A 17,872-nucleotide genomic window follows, 5' to 3' on the forward strand; every position below is an offset into this window, starting at 1 on the left:
TTGAAACACCTTGTTTCTGCACGTGGCTTGGATATACAATCATCTGTAATAGCCATTGGGTCTATAGCTCTGTACAATACCCTTTTATTTTAAAAACAGCTTAAAGAAATGAAAAAAAGAGCAAACCCCAAAGTTGGAATCTGTTGTTCTGGAAACTTCTTGCGCTGGTTATAGCGTACACACAGGGTTTTGAACCATCTGAGAGCAATTATACAGCCTCGGTGGAAGTATTCACCGCCTCAGAGTCTGTCTTGAACACTGTGATGTAGAGCTGATTATACGGTAGGTGAAAGAAGAGAACTTAACAAAATGGCATCTGGGGACAGAAGGGCTGGTGAGCGGCCTCTTTCTCCACCCTCCTCTCCTCCCTCTCACACCCAGAGAAAGCGGAGGCATGGCAGCCCTGGGAGCAAGAACTCCCCCGGCGCTGAGATCAAGCAGAAAGAAGGGAGATCTCCATGTTCGGCTTCCCGGAGCTCACAGCTACACAAACAGATGGAATAAAAGGACATGAAAGGCCTCACTTAAGCTGTCGCCTGAGGGCCGGTATTTAACACGTTAGTCGGTAGGGCTGCAGTTTCCCAGAGTTGCAGGCTGGAGAGCACGTCTGATCGCTTACAGCAGGGTGGATGAGAAGGAAATTTCTTCACTTACAGGGAGCAGTGGATGACATTCCTTAACAAACGTGTGAGTTTGGTAGCTGTTTTCCTTGTGATCTGCGTGTCTTGTGCTGACAAGTGCTCTGGACGTTTAGGATGGTTCAGACTCTGATATAGCTCACTGTTTCAATTTGTGTCATCCTCCAGCTCACCTTAACCTGCAGGACTGAAAGATTGTTCAAAGGTTTTCTTTTGCTTGGAGAACAGGAATAAGAGAGAGGGGTTAAGTTCAATGTGGAAATCTACTGCATCCATCTGTGCGTTTCCTACAAAGTTAACTGTTGATTTGTACTTTTTTTTCACTTGACTGGAAATCAGCAGGGATGGATTCTTTGAAGTCAGATCTTTCAATTACAAGCTGACATTTACCTATCAGATTGATGCTCCTGGAGGATCACCTTCCGTAGGCATCACTGCTTACTGGTTTTTAATCGGATATGCTGGCTTTGGTAAACAAGCTTTGACACCTCTTCCATTCTGCTCAGATTTCAGAAAATTGAAAGAAAAAATATCCTACAGGGATAGAATCAGGATTAGAACTTGGAGTATTTAACACAGCACTTAGTTTCAGTGTCCTCTTTGTGGATTCTTCAGTTCTTCTGAGGTAAAAGAGAAAAAGGAAGCCAAGGTCCATCCTCACGTGAGGTGTAAAAAAGCATTTCTGTTCTGTAGCTTGCAATGTGTGGAAACGTAGAGGAATGTGTGGAAGTCTAAGGTTTTCAGCTCATCGAGATTTGCACTGAATGTTTTTGTTTGTTTGTTTTTAATGGGATTGGATATCCCTTAATAAAGGGGACTTTGCCATTTTGTCTTGGCTGACTAGCAATGGATGGGGCATGATGCATCATGCCCACAGTTCTAATGCAAATGCAGAGGTTGTTATTTCTTTTTCAATATGGTAGTGGCTCTTGAGATTGAATTTGAACACAGCAGGTGTAATTTTCACTATTTTATTGACTCTCTTCCTGTTTTCTAGACTACAGTAATAAGCAACTTACTTTAATGCTTATTTGCACAGTTTATATTGTCTCTATGAAGTGATGATACCAAGTCTTTGGAGGGTGGCATTATTAATCATATATTAGTATTTTGAACCTTAATTTCAGGTCTGCTTTTGCAGAAACACACACTAAAACTTTACGACATAATGTGGTTTGAAATGAGATAGTGGTTTGCATGTTTTTTTTTAGAATTTTCTTTTATTTTAGGATGACGGTAAGTTTTTATGACTGTTGGAACTCTCAGAAGAAAGTACAGATTCAGGAAAACTAAGTCCATGATAGTCTGTTTGTTTTATCATTGTACAGATATCAGTTTCCTGCACAAAGCCATCTTTTATTCTCCTGAGCTGTCACACAACTGCCACTTTCAATACTGAAGATAGTTGAGTAGAGTTATTGTTTCTGTTTGGGCCTTAGAAGTGGAAGACACACTAGTTTCTGCTTTGACAGGCTTCTTTATAACACCGCCTTTCCCAAGTGCGTGGTTACTGTGATGTGGAGCACATCCAGTTCTGACTGCTGAGATTCTAAGGACAAAGAATGTTGCACACCACTTTAATATCTGTATATAAAATGTTGCTTGTTCTAAACCAGAGAAGGAAAACCGATCTGTCAGAGCAGGTAGCCTGTTATAAACGGTGGTTCTGATTATCTAGATGAGGCAAAGCCAACGAGGTTGCTAGCAGGTGTTTTTAGACCTGGAGATGTATAATAAAGATGGCAAGATGAACACATTTCCTAGCGAGTGTAATTTTCAGCAGTGCCTGCAGTTCATTTGAACTCTGCTGAGTAATCAGTGGATATTAGAAGCGTGAAATACACAGGCAGGTTTTACTTAAAAGCAAGTCCATTTGTCAGAGCCAGCAGTCCATTTGTATTTTGAATCATTTTGCTTCCTTGAGCTTCTTTTATATGTCCCTGGTATCCTTATGGAGAAAGGAGAAGAAAAAGGAAGGATTAGAGAGTATAGAGAGTGCCTCAGCTAATGACATTGTGCATGTCAAGAAGATTCCTCCTGTAGTCACCCCTCTGCTTTCTCTGATGCAGGCTCTGTCCTAACTCTGCACCTCCCAGGGCTGCTCTGAACACAAGCAGCAGGTGGCAGAAATGAACACGTACTCGGTATGTGCCAAAGGGCAGCTGGTCTGGGACTGAGCAGACAGTGCTCTTCTTTCAACCAGAAAGACATGATTATTCACAGCATGGTTCTTGTGAGGTTAACAAGGATGCGTGTAGAAAGCTAGATTCTAATCCAAGGGTTTTTGATTGACTCTTAATGATATCTCATGCACTGGTCAGTGGTGTCTGTTAAATGGCAGGCATTTTTGACCTGCCTTCCCCTTCTCGTTAAGTAATTCCAGCCATTTAAGAGCAGTAAGACAAGATGGACAGTGAATTTCCAGGGCGATAATTACATTTCTTCAGTGGCTTGGATCTTCACCCTGCAGCACCAAGCCTCACACCACACCAGCCATGTAGCTGACTCTGTTTTGCAGTCTTTGGGTGCTGCATTTGACTACTTCTAGGGTAAGAAGAGCAAAACACCATGCTGGTGGAACGACTCTGGATTTAAACACAGAAGCAAGAAGTAGCTACCTCTGACTGATAAGACTGATTGGAGGGGCATTCTAGGCATTCTACTGTACTATGTCTGCACTAAACAGAGCCCTTCTGAATGCTTCTTAGGGGGGCAGTTATCCACAGATAAGGAAAACAAGGAGAAATGTTGTGTTTCTGGTGCTGTGAATGACTTGAGACAGGTGAAATGATCGCTTAAAATAGAACAAATATAACAATTACACTCCCTTTGTAAAAATTAACACCACTTGTTGTGTTGTACATGTTAAACTAATAGCGCCTGCTAAAACTTTTTCATTAAAAAATACATAAATGATCCAAAATAATAAATGGCTGTTACCTGAAGCATATTTCCAGCCAGTAGCATTTACCACCTCACCAAATTTCAGAACAGTTAAGGCTCATGCAAAACTGAAATATCAAAATGTGATTCTTTATTATGTAGGCCTGAAGGATATTTCAGCAAATTTATTTCCCTCATTATTTTTTTTTCCTCTTGTATTTTTGGATACCGGATTTTTTCAGTAACATTTATTTACAAAACCTAATTAGGGCCGTTGCTATCAATAGCCTCTAACAGAGCTCTTAAGACCAACCCGCATGGCAAATTGACATTGTGTCCTTGCTGCATCAATTCCTGCTGAGTGGGTATGATCTGCATATTGATTACTTCTTTTTCTTGATTGCCCTTCTGCCCAAAATATTGGGTGGGGAGCATGAGTGTGAAAGCAGGGAATACTGCATCCTATACTGCGTCCTACTACAAGTTTCCCCTGGAAGGTCCCATGGGTGCCAGGACAGCCACCTGGCAGCAGGACAGTTGTGCTTGGGCAGGAGGTGGCAGCGGGCTCTGTGTCCCCAGGCCGGGGCACAGGGCTGGGATGAATGCCTCTCCTCCTTTCTCTTCCCCAGCTGGTCCGCTACAGCTCAGAAGGCGTCCTGCAGCTGGGGCCGCTGGGCTCCACGGCCTTTCTGCCTGACTCCAAATGCCTTGTCGACGACGGAAAGGGCAGGACGCCGACCCTGAAGAAGTGCGAAGACGTCCTGAGGCCAGCACAGAGGTTCTGGGATTTCACACAGGTACAGAATAGCTCGGGGAGCCATGCAGAGAGGAGCTGGGGAGAAATAGTGGCTTGGAGAATGTTGAATGAAAATCAAGGAGGTTTTTAAAGGGATGTTCTAGGAATGCCCTGATGCTTTCTCAGATTCCCCACACACACTTTTTCTAGGAATTCTCTGATTTATTTCCTAGAAATCCCCACTTACAACGTCTAGAAATAGTCCGATACGCTTTCCAGGCATTCCTCCCACCATGTGTTTTTCAGAAATGTTCTTACATTATCTCTAGACATTTTGGGCTGTGTTTTCTAGGAATATCCTCTTACCTTTTTTATTAATCCTGTCCTTTACTCTTCAAGGGACGCATGCATACAGCCTTTGTGATCTTGTTATGCTGTTGAGAGATTTTCTGATATATTATTTAGTTCTTCTTTATATAAGGATTTTTCCAGGCATTTTATATTGCTTTCTATGAATTTACAGACCTAGCACTTTTTTTTGTTCAAGACTCTGTTTTGCTTTTTTATTTCTTCTTCTAACAATTTTTTTCTTTCCTTCAGAATGGTCCAATCATCAGCAGAGACACTGGCCGTTGTCTAGAAGTGGAAATGTCCAAGGATGCAAATTTTGGGCTCAGATTAGTCGTGCAAAGGTGCTCGGGGCAAAAATGGATGATTAGAAACTGGATAAAACACGGCCGACATTGACTGCTGGGGCTGAGAAGCTGCCTCTCCTGCCATTGCCCATTGCTCAGTGTGCCATATATTGCAAGGCATTTGTCTTAAAGCAAAACAGTTTGAACAGGACTTGGATCTAGGGAGTCCCCCATAGTTGGGCATTCAAAGGAGGGGGAAAAAAAAAAATAAGAAAAAATAAATAAAAGCAAACACATACATGCCCTATTTGACTGTTCCTTGCTCCGGTAGATGACCTGGGAAGCTTAAAAAGAGTTTTCTGTTGATTTGGAAATCTTTGGAAGAGCAGAAAACCACGGATAAGTGTTTTCCTTAAGCTCTCCTAGGAGAATTATTAGACAGATGTTTCTATGAGTTGAAAGGAGAGATCCCAATACTGCCTCAAAAAGACAGTTCTCCAATGGGTAGCTTTTTAGCTTTAAGTTATTGACTGGTGCACAACTCCTATGGTGAATAATCATGTGCCTTTTTTATTGTACTTCGTATAAAAGGGAAATGGAAAAAAATCCTACCTTTTCAGCATGTCTGGTTCATTGTACTAAAAAGAAGACCTGTAAATAACACTGGAAAACATAATATAATATATGATACATTTCAAGGTTGATTGTTTAGGAGTTTCTATTTCTAGAAGGAGACTGTTCTGCATATGTTTACAGGTGGTTCTCAACCTTTGAGCTGCTAAAACAGCATTTTAGAGACCTCTTCGATAGACACAGGTAAATGTTGAATAAGTAAAATAACCACATGCTCCATTATATTGCCACATTTTATATTTCTTGGCTGTAAAGGCATCACAATATAGCACTTGCATATTTAACTCTTTTGAGGCAGCAAATGTCCTAGTAGATTGACGGATTTCTAGAGGCCTTTGTTGGCCCACAAGCCCCGAGTATAAGTGCAAGGCTCCCGTCCTGCAGTGCTGTGCCTGCAGGTGCACTTTGTCTTGCTCCAGCAAGTGTCTGGGAGCTGGGGGTGGAGAGTGCTGGATGCTCATTACTTCTGAAAATAAGGTGACTTAGGTGCCCGCTGTGGAACTTAGCAACTTGAAGCTTCCATTTTGTAATCAATCCTGTGAAAATGTCAAATGTGAGCAAACACGCTTTGTGAGCACCATCTAGACAAATTTCCTGAATAAATCAACGAAGTATTTTCAGTATTTGAAAAATAAAACCCTAGCACTATGAGAAGAAATTAGAGCAAGAGAGAACTAGGCAGCATATATAAGTAATGTTATTCTGAAATATAGATACTTTACTGTAGTCAACCCGGTGACAGCACCTTTGTGAACCCAAATTTAATAACGTTTCCAGTGGTTCATGCAGTGTCTGTGCACAGGTAGCAGGACAATGGCAAAACCTTATCCAAAAGGCCATCAAAGTTGATGACCAGCATCAAGGTCAGCAGGCTTTGGGTGGGGGTCCATGGCAAACAGCTTTTCATTGAAGAAAATTCAGTCATACTGAAGGAGAGACAGGGATAATACCTTGTATTGTTTAATATTTTATAGTACTTTTAAAAAATGTTTGGCTTTGTTTTACTGGGGCAGAAAAATAGGTAATTGCAGATGCTACAGTACCATGAATCTGGGTGATCTGTTTCTTGAAGAGCTTTTGCCATTCCTATGGCATGCTGAACAGAATAAGATGGAAACAAAGATAATTTTGGGGTTGTCCTTGGATTTACATTACTGCCCATTTTCAGTGCCCAGTACAAAGCGTTTGAATGTAGCCATGGTGGGACTGAGGATTGGTCCTGGCACACTTCGAGCCAGAGGTCATGTACTGCAAAAATCTTGCAAGAACCAGGCTTTCGGTATAAGAAGGAAAGCAGATTTTTGTGGTAGTTAAATGGCTCTGAGATTTACAGAATAATGTAAAAGAATTCAAAAATCCTTAAAGGTAAAAGAATTCAAAAACCCTTAAAGGTGAGGTTGGTTTTCTCTGTGATTGTCAGGTTTTTTTAAGACTTACTGAAACAATTTCTTATATTTAAGAAATAGAGCTGTTGGGTTCTTTTTACTTTGGTCTTTATCTGTCTGAACCACTGCTTTGACCGTGGAATTAACATGGTAAATCTGCATGTGAGAGGGTCTTAAATATTCTCTCATAAAAGGACTAATAATAAAAAAAGCCTTGACTATTATCTGTTTTAACCAAAGTCTACGGGTCTCTTTTCATTATTTTATCCTTAGAATAACCTGAAGTCCTGCTTAATGTTGTTTCAAATTTTTAGTCATGTTTCCCACAGTGCAGCAGTCCAGATCATCTGAAAAGTACTTAATATAATTTAATATGCCTTGTAGTAGAGGAATTTCTGATAAGAACAGGGTTTTCAATGGATGTTCTGTTTAAGGGTTTATAGGATTAAATACTAGGTCCTAGGACAGAACAGTAGAAGGCAAGAAGAGTATCGGGTCTTGCACACTGCTGTGTATATGTCAGGGATAGCAATCATGTCTGATCATAGTTTTGTAAGCGTATCAGGAGTCTGACTCCTGTATGAAAAAAAACAACACCTCTATCTCCTTTGAGAACGATAAACTATTTTCCAAGCTGACTTTATTCTTGGCTGGATTAAAGTCATTTGTTCCTCACACAAAATTGTCCACTAGCTTTAGTGGTTTACTGGTTCTGGAGGCATCACCTCCCAGTGGAGAGCAGCAAAGAGTAGGAAGAAAGAGTTTAATAAATAAACAAATATATAAGTGATTGAGTCATTGAAGGACTCAGTGGATTCCACTAGAATTACATAAAGATCTACGTTGTGCTCATCCATGAGGCATGAAAAATCTTCAGGACTGTTTCACATCCAAAAACAGTTAAACTCTGGTTCCACGGAAATGATTTAACACAAAATTTTGAAGACTAAAGCAGTTCTTCGTGCATGCTCTGAAACTGTTGAATCATCTCTGTCAGTTTAATGAATGATTTGGGGCTTGGCATGTCTGAAAATCAGGTCTTCACAGTCTTTTTGAAACTATTTACATCTCTTTTCATCAGCCTGGTCCTTTTTAAAAACTGTGTTTTAGTAGATGGAAATCTCACTTGCTGTATGACAAGGGGCATAATCTATCTGACACAGGACGGCTGAAATTTTAAGTATTTAAGCCATAGCTAATAAGGTTTAATGAAATAGCATCAGCCCTAATCTGTTCGTTAGATCAATTACACAGCATGTAATTCCTTCAGTATCCACCATTCAATTGACATGATTCATTTAAGAGCCATACCAGAGCCCATTATGGCCTGTGGTAGGACCCAGTAAATTCCATTGTAAGAACTTAAAAAGTTGTGGTTCAGGGAGAGACAGATGTATTATTATTCAGTTAAGACACAAATACCTTTGGGTTTTTAGTTAGTTAGTTTGCTTATACTGTGAAAACCTTGGGGAGGAAGAACAACCCTCAAAATTCCTTCAACTGAAAATTATTCTAGCAATGATGTTCCATTTTTAAGATGGTATTGCAAAATAGTGGAACTGGCTAACAAGATGCATAGAAACCAAGACAGGATCACATCTTCACACATCTATAAATACGGATGCCACCAAAATAATATTCTCTTGGGAAGAAATCACAGACTTTATACAATTTTGTATTCCTTCATGAAGAATACCCATTGAAAAGGCCACCGTTGTTTCTTTTTTTGTTTGTTTGCTTCTTTTTTTTTTTTTTTTTCTGGTGACATTAGTAGACTTAGGGTGACAGCTGTGATTATGCGTAGTTACAAAGATATTCATGAAACAATGATGCACTGAGTATATTCTCCTAGAGCTGGAGTCCACTTACCTGATGAACTAAGGGAATTCAAGGAGTAAATACTGAAATCATATTGCTGGTAATTCTCAATGAATTTAGCACAAAGCACATCAATATTTACATCTAGACAAATGTAATAAATTAGCTTCAGATTCTCACTTAACAGTCTCCCTATTTTCCTCTGATAACTGTTGAAAGTACCTTAAAATCCTTATGATTACTGATAACTGCTGAAAGTATCTTGCAAATCCTTATGCCATGTGAAGATTTTAGCTCTGTCTCTACAATGCCCCCATCACGTATGGCATCTGAAAGAGATTTACAATGACCTCTCTAATACATTGTAATGGATTTTAGAATGGTTTCACAAAACACATTGACTTATTTTTTAAAAGTGTTAAAATATGTAAATAAATTATTGCCCTTGTGGATTGCCCTAAATAAAAACAATGTTTCTTTGCCCAAGAACATATACTTATAAATTTCCCAGTGAAGCAATACATACCAACCTGATTTCAAAGAACGGAATTTCTGAATCAAGAATATACTTCAAAGACTCATAGAAGCACTTACTACTCTTCATAGAATTGCAATTTTCTATTGGCCATCAAAAAGTGTTGCCCAATTTTTAAACTCTTTGTAATAAGTTTAATTAAAAAAATAATAATGCAGTAATTGGAAGGCGAGTTGTGACTGCAAATAATTTTTCGTTATGTGGCACATCATGAAATCAATTTGTATTTACACTTGAAAAGTTAATAAATTACTATGCATTTTACTGCTGACATGCGCTGCATTTTTTATTATTGTACATTTGGGCACCTTGTATTAAAATTCAAAGGTGTCACACAACTAGAAAAAAAAAAAAAGCTAGAAAAGCAAATAATATATGGATGTTTTGAAATATAAATTGCATGTAATCTGTTCTAAAAGGTAGTTAGCCCATTTCTAAGACGAGCACAGCACACTGCGTGTGCAGCACAGTGAGCTGTTTGAAAGGGGATGTTCTGTGCATGTATCTCTAGATATTCATTACAGATTTGGCCCCTGAAAATGCATGTCCAAAATGAGACTGATATTGTTACAGGCTACGATTGCATTGTAACTGCTAGACCTCAGGGAAGGCTTGTCTTGCAATTCCAGTATAAAGACATACTAAGATAATGCTTGCAGGTACCAATCCACACAGTAATACAAGCTATGTTCATATATATTCCCTTGGGAGCAGTAAGTGTTCCACTGGAAGCATTCATATGTAGATTTAAGAAATCTCCATTAAAAAATTCTGACCTTCCAATCAACGTTCCTGATCTCTTTGAACTGTGGGGAAAAAAAAAGCTACTGAACCACAGAGGAAGCTGGTGATGAAAGTGTTCTCTTGCTAGGAATTTTTTATTGGGGCTGTGTTTCGATAATTGATATCTCTTCAAGCACGATTGGTCTGTCAATGTTGTGTTACTGTTTTAAAGAACACTCCCACAGCCAAAGAAATGGAACAATTTAAACTTCCCAAATCACCTAAGTTAGTGAAGGACAGAAGGACTGATCCCACACCCTGTGACCGGGCCTGTATCAATACAGAGGCCAAACGTGCAGATCATAAAATGTCATTGCTCTACGGAAGCTAATGGAAATTGGAGAACACTAGTAATTTATAGGCCTAGCCTGTTCCAGCTGACAGCAGTGCTATTGACTTGATTTTTTTTTTGGCTTCCAAAGTCACTTTCATCTTCCCAATGGCAACAGAAAAGGGATATGGAGTCCTTACACGCTCCCTTCCGTGCTGTCATACCAGCGGCCTATGCAGCCCAGCACCTCATCTCTGAAAACAGCCAATAACTGATGTTTAGAAGAATGAAACAGGAGACAGGGAATATGTCTACCAATCATCATATATTGCCCCCTAATTTCAAAAGGTAAGGACTCCCCAAGCCAGAAGCTATACATACCAACCATTCTGTTTAATAATTACTGTGGGCCTTGCACGTACACACCTAATCCACTTGCACCTCCGAAAGTCAAAACATCCTGTTCAACAAATAGCACAATTGCCGTGTGAGTCACTCTCGCTGCTTTTAAGCCTACTGTCAATTCATTCCATAGGATGCCCTGTAGTTCTCTTATAAACTGTGAATAATTGCTGCCAACTCTTCCTTTTCTCACCTCATCTTAGTTTGACCTCTGTCATCTCCTGTTAAATATATTTCAGAACTGACTGAGCGTCACACATTTTGTATTGCTAGCAAACAACTTTGTAGAAGTGCAAGCAGATGCTCTGTGTCATACATTGGATTGGGTGATAGCAAAGTGAGAACCGATCGGGTTCCTGAACTGCTCAGCTGTATAAAATATACATTACTGGTTTAAACACTGATTTGGGAGCTCAGACAGACTGTTTCTCCTCTGTTAGCATGTATGCACAAAGTTTGCAATTTGCGATCAAAGAGCACAGAGCAGCTGGAAAAGCACCTGACACCTTCTTTCATTCTGGTGGAGGCAGGAGAAATGTGCCCACGTCCTGCTCCTCCTGCCAGGAAGGAGGGCTCAGGGCCCTCCCATGGGTTATGGCTGTGTAACCAGGCTGCAGACTGCTTTCCATGTTCCTCACTGTCACAGACAGCTCCATTTCTGTGAACAATATCCAGCGAAATTAGGTTAAAGTAAATATTTTGTCATTAGTTCTGCACCTGACAATGTTTGTACCAAAGAAGTTACCAGAAGCCTCAGATTATTTTCTGCAAAGATGGAATATTATCTGTGAAGAACGAATATCATCAATTTAGCCACTTTTTTTTTTTTTTTTAATCTAAAAATCTTTATGAGTCAACTGTGGGTCATTTATATGTGCCCATAGCTGAGCACTAAGTAGCAGAGAGAATGGCTTTTCAGTTTACACATTGCTCCGCAGGTGTTTTTTGTTTTGTCAATCTGTTGATCATGTAATGCAACCAAGCACCTGCATTAGGCACATTTTGCCTCCTGACTAGTTAGTAGAACTTTAAAAAGAAGACAATAAGCACTGAAGTAGTTTCTTCTCTGTAATGGTAAGGTAAAAGCAAAGGAACAAAAATGTTATACTAGAATTTACCAAAAAAAAAAAAAAAAAACATAACCCATGGGGGAAAAAATCTAGCTGGCAGAAAGTTCTTCAGGAAAAGTTTCTACTTCAGTCTTGTAACTGGGAGTTATGGAAATAGGATGATAAGGGAAGGGCAAAGCATATTGGGATTTCCTTGAATTGAAAAAAATTGAAGTTAAATATAAGAGTGAGCTGAACTGTCCTTGAGCAAGCAGGACTCAACAGACGGCAGTTCACCAGGTGATCAGGACCTGGGTTCTCTGCATGAATAACTGAGCTTTAATAAAGGGATTTCAACCAGAATTCAGGAAATATTTTTCTCCTTTTGCAGTTTATTGCAGTGAAATTTGTCCAATCTATTGACAGAGCTCCAAAACACACATGGGTTGGTGCTGTGGTGTGTCTGCAGTGAAGCATTTGCCAAAAGCTGTGGAAATTCTCTATGCGCTTCAAGTGTTGGCATTCTGTGCAGAAAATGGTGCCACCTATCAGCAAGAAAGAGGAAATTAAACCACAAAATGATTTGTTTAAACTGAAGAAACTGCTATTTTCATTGTGACTGTGATGGTTTTCTATTAACAAGCAATTAGCAGGATGTTCGCCTTGTTCAGAATGGTTATGGGAAAATGAGGTGCCGACCTGGCTGGCTACTCTCAGACTGCACGAGAAGGTCGCAGCTAGGCAAACGTGGGATGTTCTCATCTTGCTGACCAAAAGGCTAGAGAGTACCTGCATCAAGGGTGCAAAATGCAAATCAACCACACCAGCTGAGGTCCAAATCACTAAAGATAAGTAGTTAGATATTTTTATGCATCTGAATCTAAACAACTGTGGATTTTTTTTTTAATCTTTTTACATAATATAGATCATTTTGAGTCACTCTTTTAAGTGTAGGCTCACAAGTGATATAGGTGTTTTGAAAATGTTATTCCTTGTCCTTTGGAAAGGTACATTTTGAATGATTCTGCTGGAGTTTTCTTTCAGAATACACCCTATATATCCAAGGTATGTGCTTCCCTTACAGTCTCAAGCAATCATAATACTGAGGCCCAGGGTGCTGTATTGTGCTGCCTTCTTTTTCGGAAGACAAATTAAGTTCAAAGCTTCAGCTGGGCTCCTGAGGGGCAGTGAGGGATTCATGTGGTGTTCAGCCTTTAGCAGAAAAAAAAGTCACGACACTTTTCATCTCTTAGGAGCTTGCTTTACATTTTGAGCTTGGAGCCAAAGTTCTTTTGTAAGTCTGAAGCGGTAGCAGACTTTTTTTTTTTTTTCTATCAGGCCACAGTGACATAAGGGTACTGTTCTTGATACCAGTATCTCCCTGAGTTTAGATGAAGGGGACTTTCGTATGATTATTAAACCTACTTAAAACATAATTCTAAAGTTTAAGAAGTACTTTCTTAACTTCTTTGGCAAGGCAAAATAATGGACTGTCAGTGGTTTCTTTTTCCTTTTTATTCCTTTTGAGACGCATTGATAAGTAGAGCCAAAACTTCAGTCTGAGGTAAATGTGCATGGATTCACTGTGACTCAATGAATTGTTCTTTCTCACACCATAAGAGGTTTCTTCCTAAACAGACATAAAATTGCTGGTTGCTTAGAAAAATAAGGCTCCTAATTACTTAATTTTTGTCAGATCTGAGCACTTTGTGATAATTTGGAGGTCTAATTTGCTTACTGGGCTCAGAAGGACTGGCAGGCATCAAGTTAATTTAGTGACTCTCGTCTCTGAGGAAAAGGAAAAAATACAGGTTTTAGGATTTATTTTGGTTTTGTAAGCATGAGAAAGAACTGCTGAAGTCGCAAGCAAAAAGTAGTTGCTGATCATAATTCCTGTTTTGAAATGTACACTTTGGTTCCCTCGAGCATTTCATAGTGAGAAAGTCTAAAGAGAGGCAATATCAGAAGTAAACTATCAGAAGCTTATCACAGGATCTGCAGATATTTCTAAGTGCTGATATGATTCTCATATATCTGAATGCTTCACAAACACTAATGAATCTATCCATGCAATATCCTTGTAAGGTATCTTCCCCCTCACAAGGAGGAGGAATTGCAGCACAGGGAGGATGAGGACTGATTTTGTCCTAGCTCATTTCCTCAGCACTTAACTGAGGAGCATAAGGCAGGCTCATCATCACTCATGGCTACATCTGGAACGAAAAGGGGCCCCACTGGAGAGGAGGTCTCTTCTTTTTCCTCTATTTATCTTTCTCCCCCAAAATTGAGCTCAGGGTCTAAAGCCACTAAAATAAACAGTTTGGTTAAAGTGGTTCACCAATGGAAATCTTGAACAAAGCAGGGTGTTGACTGCCTTTCTTGAGTGAAATAATGACAAGATGTACTTCCTCCTTTATTCATGCATGCAGGTAAAAGTGGCTCACGATCTTCAGTGGAGTCGTTGGATTTAAAGCTGAGCAGACACAGTTAAATCATGGGTAAAATGGATTTAATTGGATGGAACATAGTAGGCAAGAATGTGTCCCCTCAGACCCACAGTTAATCATAATGGTAACTTGCTGGCCTCTGGAAGAGCTAGTCCACATTAACCGAGTATATTTATTCAGGTCATACCTCCTTCAGTTTTGTTGAGTAGCACATTATTAAATCCCTTCAAATCTTCCTCCAAAGAGAAGTGTCACCTAGGGACAGTGGGTTTTTCAGGAGTAGCTTCGTTTTTATCATGAGATGGAAGTCAGCAGATGCTTCTTTGGATGCCAGTTCTAAATCAGTTTTTATGGTTCTATTTCTGGCATCATTACTCCAGATTTCCAGTCTCGCTTTTCACCATCCACAGCAGTTTCTTTGTTCTACAATAAATTCAAATCACAGTCTTTATATCCAGCCCTCTAATCTGAATTGCTCAAGATAAAAACCTCACAAGGAAAGCAGATTAACACTGGAATTTAAACAAAGGGGGGAAAAATGCACCAAAAGGAGGGAGATTTCCAGATCTAGTTGATGATTTATTTCCCCATCCCAGTAAGCATTCAGGTCTTATAGATAAGATATATAGTTTATGTGGAGAAGGTTTGTCCTAAAGAAGCCTCCATGCACTAAGATTTGTCGTATATAAAGAAGTATCTAAGGGCTGAATTTTCTGCAGGCTTTATACTGTACTGTGTATTTCACTAAGAAACCTTTTGAAAAATCTTCCTCCTCCTCGTGTTAATGTGCTGGTGAAGTCTGACTTTGGTATAAGATTGTAATTTTCTTTGTATGTATATATCATTGTGATGCATCTCATGCACCTTCTGTATAGCAAAAGCATGTTGGAACCAAGCAGTAGAAAAGCATCGGCACCATCATAAAACTGGAAAAGAAAAGTGAAGACTGAGGAGATTTTAAACTATTTTTAATATTTTTACATGTTTTTTTCCTCTGCCATTCCTCCCTTCCTGCCGTAAGGTGAGAATCTTGCAGCCAAAACAAAGTTCTGTTTTAGTTATGTTTTGTTATGCCTTACCACTTTTTTTTTTTTTTTTTTTTTTTTCCCCAAAAAGCTTTCTTACATGAAGCCAATGAAGTAACTCTAATCTCAAATGTGTAACCACAAATTACAGGAGGTCAGGAAGGACTCACTTTTGCTTGGATGGGATTTATGGTCCATAGGCAGTTCATGGGTAGGGAAATGCAGGGTACTCTTCTATACAATCCAAAACAATTTTATCAGAACTGCTAAATAAAAATCTTAATAATCTGCAGTTAAACAACTGGGTGTTTTTATCTTGGAGAAGAAAAAAAAAAAAAAAAAAAAAAAAAGGCGCATTTAAATTTCACCATATGCACAGTAACTTGCAGTCAGTAATTAAATTCTCACAACATCCTTTCGCAGTGCCAGGCAGAGCATATTGGCTTAGGGTGGCCTGGATGTTGAGTCTGAACCAAAATGATTTCTAACAGCAATCAAATACATTTTGAAACGTGCTCATAAAAATGCTAGCTCAGAGGCTCAAAGCAATAATGATTCATGTATTAGCAAATGAACCTGTCCTCTGCAAGCTAGCCCCTGAAATGTAATAAGGGATCAGTCCAAGGTAAGATGGAAGTGTATTTATTAAGATGCTGAGAGGTAATATTTTGTGATGGGAGTTTAGGGTGATGTCAGTGGAATAGCTATGGATGGAGGTGTTGGACTGGTCTCTGGAAGCCATGTTCCATCATGGATGCCTTTATCAGATCTAAACCCACAGAGGGATTTAGGTAAAGTAATTACCAGAAGTCTCCCTGTCCAGTCGGTGTAACCCAAGTTTACCTTCTTCAGCTGGTGTATGAGCAAGGCAACTGAGAACTGAGGTGGCAGGGGATACCTGTGGCACTGCCTACCAGCTGAATTGCCTCAGGCAAGGCAGGCAAAGGCCTGGGCACAGGTCCTAGCACTCTTCAGATAAATAAACCAGCCACTTTCTGCTATGACCTCTGGACATGTCCAAAAAGAGAGAATGTGAGAGATCATGAACATCCAAAATAAATATATATATTCCCCAAAGCCTTTTTTTGGAGCCTGACAACACAAGCTGCAGCTGGCCAACTCCTTTCTCTCTCGCTGTGAGCAGGGAATGGCTTCATGTTGCTGTTCTGTCCTGCTGAGGGGAGACACAAGGGCTGGTGTGCAGGAGGAACGTGGGGCTCAGGGTGCTCCCCTCACATATTCCTCTGCTCTTCTGAGGAGTGGCAACATAAAGAAAATAAAAAGGAGAAGCTGCCTAGAGAGAGAATCAGCAAGGATTCAGGTATTTTATGGAGGCAAAAAATCTTTTTTAATAAATACCTATACAGAATCCCCCCACTCTGTGAATCAGAGATCACAGTCCATTTTATCCCGCTGGTTTTAGTTTGTAGGTGGAGGCCATTCAGCTAACTGGCTTTTAGTGAATCACGGAATGAAGGGAACAACGGCAACATACTTCAGAGAGCTGTGACCTTTCCAAGTACAACGTAAAAAAAATGCCAAATTGCTTCCAACAGGTGGCCATGGCCTTCAGCCAGAGGCTGCCAAGGGCGTTCCCCTCACAATGGAGGGGCTCCTCGGGGACGCGCTGCCCCCATTTTGCCCTAGGTGGGCCATTGGCAGGGGCCTTGCCACAGGCACTGCAGCCACCCTCTTGCAGCACTGCCACCTCATGGGCAGTGAAGCTGTGGGCAGGAAGAAGGAAGCTTCTAGAAAGAGGGCTCAGGGCAGCAGGTGGGGACTGGGGCCCTGCTGAGGAGAAGTGGAAAGGAGGTGGTACCTGAGGGGCTGAGAGGGAAAACACACCCTGAGGGAGCTGTGTTCCTTAGCCTGTATGGCCTCCTGGCTGGCCTGTCTCTCTGAGGTGCACAAGTGCCCTGAGGAAACTGTGATTCCACAACTATGTGCCCCAGAGAAGCTGGGGAAACCCTTTGCAGCCCTTTCCTCCTCAGGAAACAGGCTTCTAACACTGCAGGCAGCTGCCTTGAGAGGCACTGGGTGCTGTGGTGTAGGAGGCAGAAAAAAAATTTTGTTTGGTGCGTTATAATGGTTCCTACATATTTTCCATGGTCTGTGGGCAAGAGCAAACGTAATGCACTTCATACTCTTAACACGCTGAATTCACTTTTCTAATGCACAGATATATTTATTTGTCTTTCTGAAGCTTGTGCGTCTCGGTTCATAACGCTATTTTATGCCTTATGTGCAATATCCCTTTCATTCCCCTGCAGTAGCATCCATGTTCTCACAGGTGCTTAAGATGCAAGGCAACATTTAGTCAAAGCTTCAGGAAAAACAACAAAAAATAATTACTTCCTCTAAAAAGAAAAAAGCATTTTTGTGTTTTCAAACTGAGACAGCAACTAATACTGGCAGAGCCTGGAATTCTCTCACATGAGACTGCTGTGAGATCTGAGGAGGGAGAGATTTAATCAGGATGAGGGGCAGCTATCAGAACAGGCTGTCATGCCTAGAAAACCTCAAATTATGCACTAATTATCCACCTACACTGCCAGAGAATAAATAACTAATGACTTCAGCTTACTGTGCTAAAGATAATTCTCATTGTAGCAAGTTTGCTGTCTGCATGTTT

At 40.3% G+C, this 17,872-nt stretch overlaps 1 protein-coding gene across 1 annotated transcript in view; it reads left to right on the forward strand.

Moving 5' to 3' along the window:
- GALNT9 (polypeptide N-acetylgalactosaminyltransferase 9) overlaps window positions 1–5,258 on the forward strand; it is a 142,388-nt gene extending 137,130 nt beyond the window's left edge. The window contains exons 10-11 of the mRNA XM_082774108.1: window positions 4,151–4,318; window positions 4,858–5,258. Coding sequence (XP_082630234.1) covers window positions 4,151–4,318; window positions 4,858–5,004 — 315 coding nt within the window. The 3' untranslated portion in view covers window positions 5,005–5,258. The remainder of the gene's footprint in view (window positions 1–4,150; window positions 4,319–4,857) is intronic.
- The last annotated feature ends 12,614 nt before the right edge of the window (window positions 5,259–17,872 follow it).

The sequence above is a fragment of the Aythya marila genome (assembly GCF_965140915.1).
Source record: "Aythya marila genome assembly, chromosome: 17".
Taxonomy (NCBI): Eukaryota; Metazoa; Chordata; class Aves; order Anseriformes; family Anatidae; genus Aythya; species Aythya marila.